The following is a 17,792-nucleotide window of genomic DNA, read 5'->3' on the forward strand; positions in this document are numbered from 1 at the left end:
TGAGGACGTTCACATACAGGTTTCAGCAGCCTACCATCCATTTCTCCTACCTGTGAGCAGTTTATCCGTACTTGAAAGATCTGCAGAAACAAGTGTGAAGTTATAAATGGAGTCATCGCCCTCGTCAGTGCCGACACCGAAGACATAGTGGGAAATGTCGCTCTCTTTGTCGTGAAAACCGGTCCATGTGCAGACGATCGGTACCCTAGGTTGGACGTATCGAGAGCAGGTGAGGATTCCAACGTCTGGCGGGGTGTCATCGATGATAATGCCCTTTGAGGTGATGACAGATTTTAAGCCGACCTGAATAACATAGGAAATAGGTTGTCATTGTTCAGCAATAATAGCAAAATAATAATAAAAATGTGAACTTGTTAGCGGTATTAGGATCACTTACCGAAAACTTTTAACCAACAGAATGATGATGAAAGCAATAGTAGAATTTTGTTCAAGCATTTTTTCGTTAATAATCCAACATGTAGTTACAAGGCGTGGTGACGGTGCACTCAAGTTTTTTTTTTTAACTTACTGCCGCCACCAACTCGGGACAACACAATGCTCATCTTCACCTGAGTAAAGTGAGGAAAGCCGTTTTCAAAGGCACAAGATCGGTGGCATGTCAGGACTCAAACCCAGGACCTCTTAGTTCCGAATCGAGCACTCTGCCGTTACGTCACACGACCCAATCAATGTTTAAGCATTTTTAACGTATTGTTATATAAGTACCTCATTTGTAGACAGGACATTGAGAAAGTTAGATCTTCCATCCGATACAGGAACAACAAGGGTGGACGGCACGCTGTTTTCATCTGTACCTGGGGTGAGCTGTGTGACGTCACTCAGACCAGGAACAGTGCCGTAGAAGAAGGCTGAATACGCTACAGCACTCTCCTTATCTGTCGTTTCCCATTCACCTTCAAGGTAATCACTGTTCATCTGGTAACAGTTCTCAACACTTTCGACACTGTCATTCGAGACGTCGCACCCGGTGTCTACAATCTGTGTTACAGGTGGGGACCTGTCCACGGTGATCCCATCGGAGGATGTTTCCAGCACGTCGCCTCTCCCAGTTACCCCGCGGACGGTGGCGTAGTACGTCGTTCCCGCCTGTAGGGGAACCAGCGCCTGAGCTTGTCCCGCTCCGTGCAGGCCTGAAGGATAAATGTCCATCCGTTAAATATGGGGATATGGTATCCTTTGTTAGGTTTCTGAAGATGGATTTGTATCTATGAGCTTGAATGGAAAGCTATTATTGATAGACAAAATTCAAACGCAATAAGGTTTTAACTCAAGAACGATACATTGTAAATTGGATGATAGCGGGATTTGATTGAAATACATACTACATACATAAGAGCATCAACGTTATGAATGTAAATCAGATATTGATGTAAATCAAATATTGATGTAAATCAGATATTTATATGTAAACACCAAAACCCAATTCTATCTAGTACATGTCATGAAATTTGGAAGGAAACATAGTTTCATAGGAGCAAATAACCAAAAATACTGTATTCCGGATGACAATATCCTACGACATGTGTTTCACATGTATTCTGATTATTTCGTTATACCGATAAGCTAGGAGGATTGCTAGCATCAGTATGCTAAAGCCGAATAGTGAGATTCTTTACGCACCATATCCTGGATGCTGGCTGTCTTGAGCTAAGACGATTCCTGCAGCACTGAAGGGTTGGATGTCGTCCAGTCGGGGAGAGGTGCCGATAGCCCACTCGAAGTGTGCCAGTCCGTTCAAGACACTCTGGAATCCTTTAAACTGAACCGTAACGGCTGTGTTGTCCGACTGGAAGTCTACGTCGACAGGGTTGGTGTGTGTCTCGTTTGAGACTGTGAGAGGGCCGTCAAACACCACTCCTGGTCTGTCCCCGGGAACAACCTTAATGGGACTGGTTTTAAGAAAAAAATTTTTTTACAGATTTTGCAACATTACTATACAGCTCTCGTTACGTACTATGAATTTGGCTATAAGCTCCAATCGGTTTAAGAAAATCCATTTTTCGTACCGTGATGTCAGGTTTTGTGACAGCAAGCCAGCCCCGTTCTCTGCCAAAACCGTGACATAGTAGACTGGAGTGTTGGTGTCGAGATCGGTTAGCGGTAGATCAATCCCTCCAATATACCCGTCTATCGCAGGGCCCATGCTTCTCACATCTGATATATCTGATCCTCCTGGAAAATATAAAAGCTGGTGATATATCCTTGGGTTGTCCTTAAAAAAAGAGGTGAATTTCAATTCAATATTATTCTATACAATACTATACTATACTATACTATACTATACTATACTATACTATACTATACTATACTATACTATTATATTATATTATTATACAAAAATATACTTTTATATGATCTGGTAAGTATATTGCACAGCGATTTACGGTTTGACTGAGGGACATTTTGTTATGTTGGAATCTCAGGCATCGCCCTGCTCAAAGTCAGTTGGCAACCCTAAGTCCTTGCATACCTGGATAACTGCCAACCGCAATCCAGTACGCCTCAATCCCACTTTGCCCGTCTGATGCTAGCCAGTTTGCAAGAATTCCTTTCCTGTCTGTTTGCCACACAAAGCCGTCCACGACTTCCTCCACATCGCTTGCAAGAACCCCCACACGGACCTTCACCATCTGCGAAAATCATTAAGCCATATGCCATAATTAGGTAACGTTCTATGAATGTCAATGTGACACAGTGGGGTGGTCCATTTGAGGATGGGGCATTAAATCTTTTAACGCAAAAATTTGACACGCTGATGGACCTGTAATGGCATGATGTAATCACATGCCCCATCGTTAATGGTGATAGGATAAAATGGCGGAGATGGCAAAAAATGGAAAAAACGTACGAGAAAATGTTAGACCATGGCAGAATGCATTCGTGACAAATCAGAAATATGTTAAGATGTCATAAATATTTGCTGCAAAATGTGAAGAGGTTAATACCGATGGTGGTGTTGTGTCCAGAACCACACCGTCAGTATCGTGCACTGATGACAGTCCAGCGCGGTTAACGGCAGTCACCCGGATAGAGTAATGTCTGCCTGGCCGGAGGTTAAGCTGTGGGCTTGTCCAGTTCACCATTGAACCTGGAAGGATCTGCTCCTTGCTGTAAGGTATAGATTTTGTGCGGTCATTAATATATATATATATACATATACATTAATATCATATAGCCAGCTGGCGTTGACCAATCAGAAGCCCCCATTTCATATTATGACACCATAATGTCACAGTTAGCATGATACAAGTATTGCAAAATCATCCCAAGTTTGATTTATTTCACAAGTGCGCCTTTGTTGCAGAATAATGCATACTTAATGCAAAATAAAGACCATGTCAATACATATAAATTTGAGTGAAAGGAAAGAAAACATATTTCGCGCCACCCTCACTGGTAAGTACATTCCTGTATTGAAACATACAAATGACCTCAGATGACTTCAAGCAGGGGTGCCAAAGAATTTATCAGAATTTTACGGAATTCATACGATCCTTACTAGGAAACATACGAAGTTTACGGAATACATACGATCCATTACTAGAAACATACGAAGTTTACGGAATACATACGATCCATACTAGAAATATACGAATTTTACGGAATACATACGATCCATTACACGGAATACATACGATCCTTACTAATTTGGTGACACCACGATCACGTGACATCGGCAGCAAATTCAAGATGGCGGACTATTATAGCGCTGTTCCCCCTACAATATGTTGGTTTCAAAGAATTTTAAGGGCTTATCCTGCCCTCCAAACTGCACTTATGCGAGCTTCTTTCACGACGTAATAGCCTGTTTTTTAAACCAAATAGCAGGGCGAGGCTGGGAAACGGTGGAACCGGTGATCGCGGCGACAAGTCACCAAATGACCCCAAATGACCCAAATTAGTAAGGATCGTATGTTTCCGCGTAATGGATCGTATGTATTCCGTAAACTTCGTATGTTTCCGGTACTGGATAGTGTGTATTCCGTAAACTTCGTATTTTTCTAGCAAGGATCGTATGAATTCAGAAAAATTCTGATAAATTGAACTCTGATAGAACAGGTAAGATCACACTAAAGGTCATACGACAGACAATGCTAGCGCTGTGTCAGAATTTGTTATAGAAGAACTGATTGAGGTCAATTTACACTCAATATGCGGGTCCTTGGAATCGGGGAAAAATGCACAGGAACAGTGGCCAGTGGACGGGACGATTGAGGAGCGACAGTGACGGTTTGTTATATAATTAAATTTTGTATGTGTTATAAAGGAATATGTCACTCTCTACCTTGTAAGTTTTGATTCTTGGGCCTTTGTCGTATATATGTATGATATATTACAGTGTTAATGGCCTGGCCTTTCTTGTTGAATATGGTGTGTTAAAGCTGCGCTCACTCGGTGGCTTCATTCGGTGGTCATAGCAACTGTAAAGGCTTTATCACAGCATATTCACCTCGGGGCCGGTCATTACCCATTAATTAAGAAACATTCTATCATTACTGTCTTATTTTCATGAGTTAGTAATAAATAAAGTTAGAAAAAATACCTGTCTCCCAGATATAACGTATGTTTCCTTCCACCATGCGTTTCAAAAACCGACATCTTGAAGTGGTCCAGACCGGATTCCTTGTCTTCGAAAACCCAATTTGCTGACAGGAAGCTAAGGCTGGACTGGATAAGACAAAAAGGTACTAGTAACCTTAGGCTGTAAAAAATGTCTTTAGGCATTTAGAACTTCATTCTGCTTATGAAAATGATGAAATAGCCAAATAACCATGGTAAAAAGCAACAAGAAATGTTAGGATTTTTATAATCCTCAGAAAGCAGGTTCTTCTAAACTATCCAATTATAATAATAATAATAATAATAATAATGATAATAATAGTAATAATAAAACTGTACGCAGCACATAGATAACGATAAGAATTACGAAAAATGCTGAAAATTATTGGAAACGAACGCAGACACTACATTATTTACTGAAACACGGCATTTTTGTCCTCCATCCAAGACAATTTGTTTTCCTATAGGGCAAACTACATATTTGCTTCGATTTGCTTTCCATAATGATATTATATTTGTTTTATTGTCGTCAGTGGGCTCCTTGCTGTACGCCTTTGTTGATGAACGAATGTACATATCAGTCTATCAAAACAAAGAACTAGCAATAGCATGTTGGATAAGTCATTTACTTACAGAAAACTTCCTGTTCTCCCCGGCTACTGGTCCATCACCAAGGAAGTGCAGGACAGGGGGCGTTGTGTCCACCACGAAACCGTCAGACTCTACCGTAACGTGGGAACCGGCCTTGTTGGTTGCTGTCAGCTTAGCCGCCACGGTGTCGCCATGGTGTAGGTGAAAGTGGTGCCAGTTGATGTGATCTGCGTTACTGTTCACCTCTTCTGGAGGATGTATAATCTCCCAGTCTGTTGTAACATTCCCTGCAACGAAACGTAACGAAAAGTTTTTAAAATTCTTTTTAAAAATCGGTTTAAGTATATGCGAGTATACGTCAAATAAAACATTTTCCTCAGGTCAAACTTCCCATGGGATAACGTTGTGAAAAAAACACTTGAAAATAAACATGTGAAAACAATATCAACAAAGTCTGTATGTACTTGAACCCATATGTCACAGTGCAGGGAATTAAACAACATAAGACTTATACGATGGTTCCATGGCAGGTACAACAACAGAAAGTCATAACCACCTTTGCTGGCATGCCGTCTAGTGACGGAGACAGAGTAAGAGGCTATGTCAGACTCCGGATCGCTAAAATCTCCCCAGTTTGCTGATACTGTTGACTGTTCGGATGAGAACTGCATGTCGGCGTCTTTATTGAGGCCGTCTTTGATCCAACCCATCGTCGGAGGAGTGGTATCGACAAGTACTATAAATGCAAAAAAATGGCGAAATGCAATGAAATTACAAAAAAATGGCAAATGCAATGATTTAGGGAAAATATTTTTCAACATCAAATACAAAATGTAGAAAGTTGTGAAAATGTGAATAGTGTTAGTATTTAGATGTGGCAATGTTTCGTACCTCCATCGGATGAAACACTGACGTTCAAATGTTTGTGTCCGCCATTCAGAGCAACCAGTGTGGAGTAGTATGTAGTATTGTGGAGTAATGGTGTAGACAGCTGTTCACAGCTGCTGAAGGACGAATGGGAGATGACTTCAAACGGCACGATGTCATCAGCATCAGGGATGGTCCCCACACCCCAGAGGTAATGGTCTAAAACAAATAGTGTTCAAGGCAGCTATTGTAAGTTATTGTGACTACCAATTAACAAAGATCAATTGTACCTACATGACTGTATGTAAAAAATAAGTACATATATAAAATACAACAATATTTAGTTCAAAATACCTATTAGCAAAGAAAAACGTTTTTTGCATACTTTACTTATAACTTCTTTCGACCAAGAACCAAACCGACATGTGTACCTGCCATAATGTATCTAAGGTATTGACGCAAAGTTATCAAGTATAACCACATGCGGCAGCTCTACGGGACATGACCAACAATTAATTACCTATTCCACTCTCCTCATCATGGAAGTCTCGCCAGTTTGCACAGATCTCACTCTGATCATGTTGGAAGTTGATATCGTGCCCAGCTGTTGGTCCATCAAACACAGAACCTGCTGCAGGAGGGCTGGTGTCTACAAGGATCGGGCTGTCAGCGTGACCTGATTTCCGGAGATCCACTGCACAGAGAACATGTCAAACTATCAGTGAGGAATTGCATTCATATATCTACCTGGCTATATATTTTATCATCAAATTAAAGTATGCCTTCGTGTCACAAATATATAATAACACATTTTTTTTATCTAATTATATAAATATTTGTTGCACAACCGTTCATAGTTAAGCTTCGTTAGTACAGCCCAATGACGTAGCCCGTAAATCGTAATACATACATGGGTTTGTTACGTATTTCCTTTCGCCACATTGCTGAAATAAGGGAACACGGAGGCGGCGCGCTCTTTTTCCCAATACTATACTACATTATAGTATAGGGCATTACATTTTGCATTACATTTACAAGACTTCCCCAGAGTATACAGAACTATAATGATGTAGATACATATTTACCATTGTTGATAGCCCTGATTTTCACCCAGGCAGGAACTCCATCCGGGATGTGATAGTTGTGTGTGATGTGCGTGGTGTTGGCCTCACGATGCCAGTCCATCAGATAAACGTCCCGCTTGCTTCGACCAAGACCAAGGTCAACCTCACGGATCTTTGACAAGGGGTCGCTGATTTGGATAGATGAATGGGGTTAATATTCATACAGTACTACCAGTCTCCCTTGTCTGTTTGAGATTGTTATACGCAATATGATTTCTATTACTAGTATCTGTAAAGTAAAAAAAAATCATATTTGTTTACGTATTCATTGGCAAATATATCAAAGATGAATAAGAGTACCAGATTGGTGTGCGACTGGTGTGCTAGTCAAACGATACATGTGTAAAGGCAAAATAAACTGCAAGAAAAACTAATATACCTGACATTGTATTCCGCACTGATCTGTCGTATATTGTCGTCATAGTTGACATTGGTGACGCTATGGACAAACGGCTGCGTGTTGTCGATGGTGTACGGGGTGCTGTGACAGACTGTAGTCGCCATGGGACCTCCAAATTCCACATCGTTTATGGCTCGAACAGTAACGTGATATATGCCATCTGTAATACATATCTCTTTTAAGTCAACCACAGAATAGTGATGTACACAGACAATGGAGGCTGTCTCTAAAACAATAATGTTTTGATGTGACAAATTACTGACCATTGTATTATATCATGGTATTTAGCAATGTGTACGCATCTTTGGAACAAGTTATCAATGCCAACCCAATCGTTGCTACCAAGACTCAGATTCAACCGCCGTTTTTATCAGGTTTACGAGTGGTTGGTTTAAAATTTCCTAACGTGTAGGATACATTGTCTTTCAGTCTATAGAGGCCTACTAAAAGAGCAAATAGGAAGAATCAATGGTTTCCTCGTCTGACATTGGTCGTCACCAAGTCTATTCTACGCACCAAATTACTGTACAGTAATATCACCCTAATTGCACCATAGAAACGGAGTCATAAAACCTCTGAAATGTTCATCATCTAGTCACCAAAAGTAAAGCGTAGTTGCATAACCAAGGTCAATGTTATCATACCGTCATAGTTAACAATTTATCGAATTTCCTTTCAAGTTCACCTGGAAGATCAAGTCCATCTGCTATGCCTGTATGTGTCCACTCAGACTCGTCAAACAGGTGCGAGTGTGGATCCTTGTGGGGATGTATGTCTTCCTGACACGGTGTGGTGCCAACAGTCCACGTATAGCCAAATATACCAGTCTCGTTGTCATGGAAACCGTCCCAGTTAGCTGGATTATCAGACAAGTATCGCGAAAAAGTAATAATTAAAGGTGCACCTATCATGGTATCTAATTAGAAAATGTATGCTTTTGCTTGAAATTTATTCCTAGCTTATTGGATTTTGAATGTGTTTGTTTGTGTGCATGTATCTGTATGTACCTAATATATATGTATCTATAGGTATAAACAACATTACATCTGCCATAATAGAGAATATACATACCTGATACGTAGCTGTTCGCCCGTGTGTAAAGCATATCTTTCAGCGGCTCGTGGCCATTGAAAACTGTTTGCGAGCCTTCCCCATCTACTATCGCCCTGCGTTTAATAAGAATTCAAGTAATGCATTGTTACAGTAGTTTATAATGAAAATAATTATATGTAATATAATACTACATATATTTGTTCGAAACTGATATCAAAAACGTAAATTCCATTGGGTCTTAATCTTGACACTGCTTTAAAACATCATGCACCTGTGATGCTATGGGCGCTACATAATACTAGTACCTGTGGTTTGGAAGTGTTGTCTGCTGGATACATTTGTGCTCCCACTCGTCTGGTATGAAGTCTTTACAGTCCTCTCTATAAACCTGGTCCCATCTCTTGTTACTGATCACACCAGGTGAAGGGGGGGTGTGGTCAACCAAGACTGGCTTTGATGAAAGAATGCTCGTATACCCTGAAACGGCATTGTTATCGCAATGCATGCTCATAATACCGTCCGTATGTACCATGACACATCAAGTGATCAAAATTTATTTACACAAATTTGCTCCATACAGACATCACGTATTAACGTATTTTGTTGATCTATATCTATTCAAAACACGTTGAATTTTAGATATGCAGAATATTATGCAGCCTCCCAAAATCCAACCCCTCGTCCTCGTCGTGGGAGGTGGTAACAAATGGAGTAGGACAGCCCATACCATCGGCACACCGAAACATCTGGCTACCGGGGCTCTGGTAAAGCTGCGACAGGCCCAGCAAGCCGGCGGTGGATTATTTATTGCTCGTAGAAATATAAGGAGATGTAAACGGACGGATCAAAATGGACAAAGGACCCGGAACGGAAATGGACAGGCTTGGACAAAGATAGGGACATGGAACGTGAGTGGTCTAAGGGACAAGGAACCAGAAATAGTAGAGTTTATGACAAGACGTAGCATCTCAGTCATGGGCATATCTGACAGCAGAAGGAAGGGGAAAGGCTGCAGGGAAATCAATTCCAACTATGTCTTAGTATGGAGTGGGGTGGAGATGAACCAAAGGGCAGTCCATGGGCAGCAATCATCCTGCATCCTGCAGTCCGGGTGCAGCAATCATCCTGCACCCGGACACAGCAAAGTGTCTCTCAGACACGGTCTACATCTCAGAGAGGATCATCAAGATAACGATCAAGGAAAAGGACAACACTTCAAACTACTTTCAGATTTATGCACCATGCAATGACTCCTACACTGAAGAAGAAAAGAACAGGTTTTTCAGTCAACTCTCAGACAGCATCTCAGAAGTGCCGGATGAGGAGGAAGTAGTAGTGATGGGGGACTTCAATGGTAGAGTAGGAAGCAGAAGAGACCCATGGAGCAGACACCTTGGCCCCCACAGTGACGGAAGCACAAAATGTAACTACAATGGACACCAGCTGTTAAGTCTCTGTGCAGAACATGACCTGGTAATTACAAACACCCTCTTCCAGCACCGCCCTAGTCACACACAGACCTGGTATCGGTTGAATGACTTGACGGTCTCGTCTCAAATAGACTTCATTCTCACCAGGGCATCCAGAAGGGCCACAATCCGGGACGCCAGAGTGATACCTAATGCTGGACTGGACACAGATCACAGGCCAGTACTGATGTGCATAGCAGGGAGGAAGGAAGAAAATCACAGGAGAAAGAGACCATATGAAGCACAGATCAACCTGCACAAACTAAGGAGGAGCTCGGACATACAGGAACAATTAAAACAGAAAGTAGAAGAGCGCCTAGAGCAGATAGACCCAAGAAGTAAAACCGCAGAGGAAACCTGGTGTACCTTCAGAGACACACTCCTTGAATGCCTCAAGAGCACATGAGGACTATGTCAACTACAGGTTTGCAAGAAGGAGGAGTAAGAGAGCGGTAAGAGAAGCAAATGACGACTCATGGAAGGCTTACGGGTAGGAGCTAAGTGAGCTTTGCAAACGATCTCCAAGGGAGTTCTACAGGAGCGTTAGAGCTATGCGGCTCAGGGACGAGCCCTTCAACCCTACCTCTGCGATAAATGACCGAGATGGAAACCCTCTATATGACGAACACAAAATCAGTCAGAGATGGGAAGAGTACTTTGAGGAGCTTCTTAACCCCGGAGAGGGCAACACTAGTAACACTCAGTTCACCCCCAGTTTTGCGGAACATACAGAGCCCAACATCTTAGAGGAGGAGGTCCGGAGAGCAGTTCAGTCTAGCCCCAAGAACAAGGCTGCTGGGATCGATGGAATCCCTATAGAGGCCATCACAGCCTGTGGTGAGACCGGCATCAAATGGCTCACTGGCATATTCCAGAAAGTTTGGGTGGAACGGTATGTGCCAGAGGACTGGCGGAAATCAATCGTAGTGCGAATATGGAAGAAGAAAGGGAAAAAGAAAGATTGCAGCACATACCGAGGTATCTCCCTGATAAGTCACACAGGAAAAACATTTGCAAAGATTCTCGAACAACGCACACGAGCTATTGTGGACCCGCTACTCAGCGAAGCGCAGTTTGGCTTCCGGAAGGGGAGAGGTTGTACGGACGCAATCTTCGCACTCAGACAACTAAGTGAAAAGGCCTGCGAGTACCAAAAGCACATCCACCTCGTCTTTGTAGACCAGGTAAAAGCTTTTGACCGGGTGAACAGGAACAAACTCTGGGAGATATTAGAACAGTATGGTGTAAAAGGACAACTGTTAGAGAACATAAGAGCACTGTACTTCAACAGTCAGAGTGCAGTACAAACACCAAATGGTCTCTCCAACTGGTTCCGGGTAAGATCTGGAGTGAGGCAGGGGTGTGTCCTCTCCCCCCTACTCTTTATAGTTTACATGGACAGAGTCACACAGGAGGCTAACCCTGACCCAGGATCCCTGAATGAGTTGCTCTTTGCCGACGACCAAGGTCTCCTCAATGAAAGCAAGGCCCAGCTCCAACATCACACAGACAATCTAAACAGAGCTTGCGGATCCCATGACATGAAGATCAGCATTGGGAAGACAGAGGCAATGTCAGTCGGCCGCTGCCCGGAGAAACTGGAGATCACTGTCAATGGACAACCTCTGAAGCAGACCACAGAGTTCAAATACTTGGGAAGCATATTTACTGAAGACGGAAAGATGGACAGAGAGATAGAGACAAGGATACAGAAAGCAAATTCCGTCAGCTATCAACTGGCACCCCTCCTAAAGCACCCAAGTATGTCCATGGACATCAAAGCCAAACTGATAAACACCATCTTCGTACCCACTCTTACTTACCAATGCCAAACCTGGACTCTCAGCAAAACACAGGAGAGAAAACTCACTAGCTGTGAGATGAGGTGTCTAAGAAGAGCAGCAGGGAAGACAAGGAGGGACAGGGTCAGAAACGAAGTCATCAGACAGCTGGTTGGCAACAAACCAGTTCTCCAGTTCATTGCCAAACAAAGGGTTCAGTGGTTTGGCCACCTGATGAGAATGCCGACCACCCACCCTGCCTTAAGGGCCTACACTGCCAGGAACTCAGGAGTAAGGGCCAGAGGGAGACAGCGCCGCCGATGGATAGATGGAGTAGCGGAGATCTTCAGGGCACACGGCATGACACTCCGGGAGGCCACACACCTGGCAGTGGATCGTCAACTACGTCTCCCCGCGACGCTCCCCCAGGCACAAGCGGAAGGATAAAGTAAAGTAAAGAATATTATTTTAATGAATGCATAATGCAATAGTACATACCTAGAGAGTTCTGCAGGTATACATTGAAGTAGTAGATATTGTCATGTCTCAGTGCCAGGCTGTCAAAGTCGAACTGAAGCATTTTACCAACTCCTCGTCGTTCAAAATGATGAAAATGTCCATTCTGTGTTGACAGAAAAATAATGTTCCTGTCACTTGTGCTTTTATATCGCATTACCTAATAATTAATTAACCTGTCCAGTGTCCACTGATTACAAGAGATAGTGATAAAGCCCAGCCAGTCAAATCATGATCAACTCCTTCGAAACTCATATTCGAATCATACGGATTGCTTCCTATAGTTTACCCGAGCTTAATTCAAGATTCCCTCTGGAGGTAATGAAAAGAATTTGTACCTTTTTGCAGGTTAATTGGTAGATGTCATAAAAATTACCTTACTCATTTGATTGGGTCTATGGACCTTTGTAATCACGGCCGCTCCATGTGAATATAACACTTTTTATACACAATTACCTGATGCAGTTGGACTCCCGGAACTTCAAGTTCTTCCAATATTTCACAAGTTCCAGCCGATCCGTAGTCGTAGTTGAAACTAAGACACTTCGTAGGAGGAAATGTCAAACACAATCTTGCGCAGTCCTCTGGAATGACGAAGCGGTCTGTTTTGTGTGGTTTTGAGTTGAGTCGTCCAGTTTTACCTTCTACAAAGTTGTCTAGTGGGTTTGTAGTGGTTACCGGATGGCCTGTGTTACCCAATGCCACGTCATACCAGGAAACTACCTGATCGCCGTAGACGTCACCACCATACCCAACACCGCCCTGTAACAAACACAGAATAATAAGATAGAAAACGTGACGCTTGACCTCCAATCCTTACGATCTGACACAGAAAAAGACCATGAATACGATTTTGTAATTATATTATATGCACTAATATATTCGTTATGTACATATCATAGTATTGATTTCATTTATGGGGCCTCTTTGGAAAGCAGTGCTTCGGTAGCCTGCTGTTTGTCAAACCTATTATAGCTCTCGAGTCATACTTCCTTTCCACGGAGAGGATATAGGGCTTGGGAGCTATAGTAAGTTAAAATAATAATAATAATAGCTTCGGCCACTGTAGCCACTGTCACACATTTGCGACCTTTCCCCGTATCTGTTACCGAACACCAGCCAACCAGGACCGGCTGAAGTTCGGGAGCACTCTGATCAGATTTAGGCCATACCTACAATAAGAAACCCGAACTACTTTGAGATAAATTTGAGTCAAATTGGACGCCCGAACACGTCACTAATACTGCTAACTTACTCCAGAATGGTTGGCTGGTGTTCTTCTAATTTATAGCCGGACACTTCCAACAATAGTCGAACCTCCCGACCAACCCTCGAATGTTTAAAATATTTTCGGGCGTATCCGAATTCATCAAAAACCAGCCGACTTTGCGCTGACCTAAATTGACTCCTAACCACAGGCCTTAGATGTTTTTCTGGAGGCAGAAGAACTCGTGACAGTGACGTGAATGAGTGAGAGGGCATTGAATGAAAAACCCTGCTTGAAAAACCTTCGGGAAGTAATGTAACGCATGATTATTACAACGACTGCCAACAATATCAGACACCACAAATGTTATAGCAATGTTACACTACATGCTCTGAAATGCCTTTCCAAAAAGGATATCTGGTTTCGCTGACGTAATACACATTTTAAAAAGGATGCAACGTATAATCACAAAATGAAACGCCATTTCTTTTTTTTTAAGTCATTGACGTGTTATTACCCTGGCGATGTCGATTGGTGAGTCATCTTGTATTATAGCAGATGCCCGTAAGTACTGAGGATTGCTTGTCGAGTAGAAGGCTGGCGTGATGCGGGCCACAGGAGGCGTGATGTCGTACGTGTCGATCTGACACGACACACTTGAGGAGAGACCTCTCGCGTTTGTACTGGTTATTGTGAAGTACATGGGGATTCCTGCAGGAAGTTTCTAATGAAAAAAGAAGAACAAAACGAACAGAGCTTCATAGATAAGTAGACCAGTTGTAGAAAGTCAACATTCGCCAGGTTATTACACTCCATGTGTCACAGCCGTCCAGAAACGGCTGCTCCAAAATTGAAATAGAAAAAAAAAAAAAAAAAACTACACAATTTTGTTTTATTGCATATTAGGCCTCGTTATTATAACTATCGTATTTTTCGTGAGAGATGTAAAAAGACTGCAATAAACCTAAGGGATTCAACCTCCATATTACCCCCCACAACATTGTGCGCTAAGGATTATATTGCGCTATACAGAAGTAAACATATCTTATTAATCTATCGATGAAGTTTTAGTTTCCAACCTTTGACATTGGTGACCAGGCGCCGCCGATCGGCTCGTTATCGATGGCGTCACACCCTCCGCGGTAGGTGCCGACACACAGAGTTGACTTGACCTCACTTCTCTCATCCTCCGTGTGAAATCCGAGCTGAAACGCCGGCTCCGTGTAGTCTCGCCCCTTGACTTGTTCCACGAAACACTTGTTGGTTCGAATGCTTCGTTTGCCACTACTTACGGAGCTGCCGCATAGGAAGTCGACTATAACTCGTCGCTATGATGAGTTTTTGGGGAAAAGTAGAGAATGTCATTAACATTTAGGGAATGTTGTAGAATACATTGAACTGTAGAATAGAAAAAGTAGAATGGAAAAAGTAGAATAGAAAAACTGAACTGTAGAATAGAAAAAGTAATGAATAAAATAATAATAACAACAAGAAGTGAACTAGAAATGCAGACGTTTGCTCGGCAAGAAGGGTATTAGAAATGCAGGCATTTGCTCGGGGGCAACTTCATCATCTTTCCAATTTCAGTTTATATCCATCCTCATTCCAAAATTTTATATCAACCTTTTCCGTACGTGGTGATTATCGATATGGAATGTTTTTAAGTAGTCCCCTTTTTGGTAAACTATTTTTGAAACCCCCATATTCAGTATAAGGTGTTTTCAAAACAACTATGTATTACTCAAAATCTCCGTATACTTTTTCAAAAGAAGTGTTCTTGAAATCGCAAGACAGAGATTTGAAGGATCACGTGATTGATACATATTTTTATAGTTTTGTCAGGATACACACCACCCCGTATCTGATTAATGATTGCCTACCCACACCACCCTGCATCTTCTTGTAGATTGAAGCTAATTAACGAAATGGCAAGGGAAGAAAGAGAAATATGAAAAAAAAATAAATTGCATTCATCCATCCATCAACAATGACCTGGTGATCTCATCAGCCAGCTTCTTAAGTACAACACATATTGCCCACTTATAGAAATCCGCATGCCAATTGGTTGTTGCTCTGCATTCCTTTCTGCCTAGTAACAGCCAACTGTACAGTACATTTAGAGCTGAAAACAGTCCAAAAGTCCCAAATTATTATAAGAGGGGCTATCCCAAAAATTAGATTGACTTGTTGATGGTAGATATATAAAGAACTCCCATATATACCCAATTTCAGATCATTTAGGTGTAATAATAGGTTTCCAGAACCCCGAATTGTGTCGGCAAGTAAAAAAAACAACAAATTTAACGATTCTTAATGTCCTACGGGACCCATATATACATATGGTTTGCACATACAGTACTATCTATACAGCGCCCTGTATATGTACGATTTGGAGGTGTTTCGTGTCTAACGCATCAATCAATCAATCAATCAACCCGCAGGCATCAGTCTGAGAGTAGATGCATAGCGGCTGTAGCCATGTCCCTCCGGGATGTTCTGTTTTCCGCCAGCACTCTCCAGTCAGTTCTGCAGACCCCCAACCTGTCCAGCACGTTGAGAACCTGGTCCTCCCATCTGCTCCTGGGGCGGCCTCTAGGGCGCCTCCAAGTTGGATCTGGAGCTGTGGTGATCAGTTTGATCACTTCCTGGGTGGGTGTAGCTCTGGAGATGTGACCCAGGAGGTTTAGCTGGCATCACACCGCAGAAAAACGCAACAAATGCGGAAATAATTACGCCACCGGAGGGCAAAAAAGTCAAAGGTCTGTGACCGGATTACTACTTCAAATTACTTAAAAATATTGTATAAAAAAGTCCAGCAGGACAAGGGTTAAAGCCTGTATTAAAATTACGGATGGGGCATCGGCCCATTCTACCTTAATACCAAATTTTCAGGTTATTTTGCCCCAAAATGAAGAAGCTGGAGCCATGTAAAGAAATTGACAGAAGAGCGAGGTGAAGAAGAGTACATGAGTTATATGGGTATTACAAAATTTATATATATATGTTATGGACTGAAATAATCACGAAGCAAGCTGTATAAAGGCTGTAAAATAAATCTTATTACGCCAAAAAAAACTGGATATGATTTTAGAAACGTTAAAATGACGTTTCCAAAATCATATCCAGTTGCTTGAGTAACTGTTTTTTGGCGTATCGTTATATTACCTGGATGTCTAACCTTCATCGGCGTAAATCTTATTACCTCTTGTCGAGCACGAAAAACGGTGGACGGCCGACACGTTCCTCCGAAGGGGACTATCCCCCCTTCGAATAATGGTGGTGATTTGTCTGGGTTGTAATTTTCATCTTTTTCTTTCGTCTTTTCTATGGCTTCTGCAGACCAACCCCAGATTAAAAGGTCTACAATAGTCACATCAGTGAAGATGAGATGCATGACAAGAATCCCTCTTAATTCCAGACGGAACGGAACCATGACTTGGTATTGTGCATACCTGAAATATAAAAAAAGGAGTTAGTGTGGTTGTGTGTGTGTGTGTGTGTGTGTGTGTGTGTGTGTGTGTGCGTGCGTGTGTGTGTGTGCGTGTGTGTGTGTGCGTGTGTACGTGTGTGTGTGTGCGTGTATGTGTGTGTGCGTGGGTGTTTGTGTGTGTGTGTGTGCGTGTGTGTGTGTGTGCGTGTGTGTGTGTGTGTGTGTGTGCTGCTTGTTTACAATTAATCATTTGTCTTTTCAGACTAATTGTACAATAAATATGACACTGACGCAGACTTACTTTGTACCGGTGTCAGTAGACCCAAAGTTGAATTGCCAGTTCATTGGGAAGGACGTCTCACAAATGTAGCCAATAAGCCTCATTTTCCCAGTAAAGAGAAGAAGCCAGACGCCGAAATCTCCCCAGACGTGCCCTCCCACTTGTGGAACCACTTCCAGCTGTGCAAAAGATTTACAAATGATGTCAGGTATTTTTCTATGTCTACACTACAAAACGTCGAACGTGCGCTTATTACCCAAACGTTCTATATTCTGGATGGCATCTTCGGATTGTTAACACAACACAATGTATAGAGTTCAACTGCACCATTTCAGAGTAATAGTCGATGGTCCTTGGAAATGAAGTATATCTAGGTTGCTGGAGATTAAACATCCGGGTGAACAAAGACAAATCAAACTCAACTACTGGATAAATCACGGGTATTGCTTTCGTACCTTACTCAACGCCACCGCCCAAGGGACAGTAGCAGTTT

The 17,792-nt window shown here is 42.3% G+C and overlaps 1 protein-coding gene and 1 pseudogene across 1 annotated transcript in view; one reads left to right on the plus strand and one right to left on the minus strand.

Annotated features, from left to right (window-relative positions):
- The window catches only part of LOC109476196, a 76,625-nt gene that overhangs the window by 5,669 nt on the left and 53,164 nt on the right, over positions 1 to 17,792 (minus strand). Inside the window, exons 35-56 of the mRNA XM_019777082.1 lie at positions 17,321 to 17,478; positions 16,792 to 17,041; positions 14,669 to 14,917; positions 14,107 to 14,313; positions 12,839 to 13,144; positions 12,365 to 12,488; positions 8,922 to 9,093; positions 8,635 to 8,729; positions 8,249 to 8,419; positions 7,543 to 7,723; positions 7,125 to 7,291; positions 6,560 to 6,733; positions 6,064 to 6,258; positions 5,729 to 5,908; positions 5,215 to 5,459; positions 4,565 to 4,689; positions 2,967 to 3,129; positions 2,492 to 2,651; positions 2,028 to 2,193; positions 1,642 to 1,910; positions 727 to 1,151; positions 51 to 303 (exon numbers count right to left, since the gene is read on the minus strand). Of these exons, the coding sequence (XP_019632641.1) occupies positions 51 to 303; positions 727 to 1,151; positions 1,642 to 1,910; positions 2,028 to 2,193; positions 2,492 to 2,651; positions 2,967 to 3,129; positions 4,565 to 4,689; positions 5,215 to 5,459; positions 5,729 to 5,908; positions 6,064 to 6,258; positions 6,560 to 6,733; positions 7,125 to 7,291; positions 7,543 to 7,723; positions 8,249 to 8,419; positions 8,635 to 8,729; positions 8,922 to 9,093; positions 12,365 to 12,488; positions 12,839 to 13,144; positions 14,107 to 14,313; positions 14,669 to 14,917; positions 16,792 to 17,041; positions 17,321 to 17,478 (4,435 nt within the window). The remainder of the gene's footprint in view (positions 1 to 50; positions 304 to 726; positions 1,152 to 1,641; positions 1,911 to 2,027; positions 2,194 to 2,491; positions 2,652 to 2,966; positions 3,130 to 4,564; positions 4,690 to 5,214; positions 5,460 to 5,728; positions 5,909 to 6,063; positions 6,259 to 6,559; positions 6,734 to 7,124; positions 7,292 to 7,542; positions 7,724 to 8,248; positions 8,420 to 8,634; positions 8,730 to 8,921; positions 9,094 to 12,364; positions 12,489 to 12,838; positions 13,145 to 14,106; positions 14,314 to 14,668; positions 14,918 to 16,791; positions 17,042 to 17,320; positions 17,479 to 17,792) is intronic.
- On the plus strand, positions 9,244 to 10,162 carry LOC109476197 (annotated as a pseudogene).

Source organism: Branchiostoma belcheri, unplaced genomic scaffold (genome assembly GCF_001625305.1).
Source record: "Branchiostoma belcheri isolate BF01 breed outbred unplaced genomic scaffold, Haploidv18h27 scaffold366, whole genome shotgun sequence".
NCBI lineage: Eukaryota > Metazoa > Chordata > Leptocardii > Amphioxiformes > Branchiostomatidae > Branchiostoma > Branchiostoma belcheri.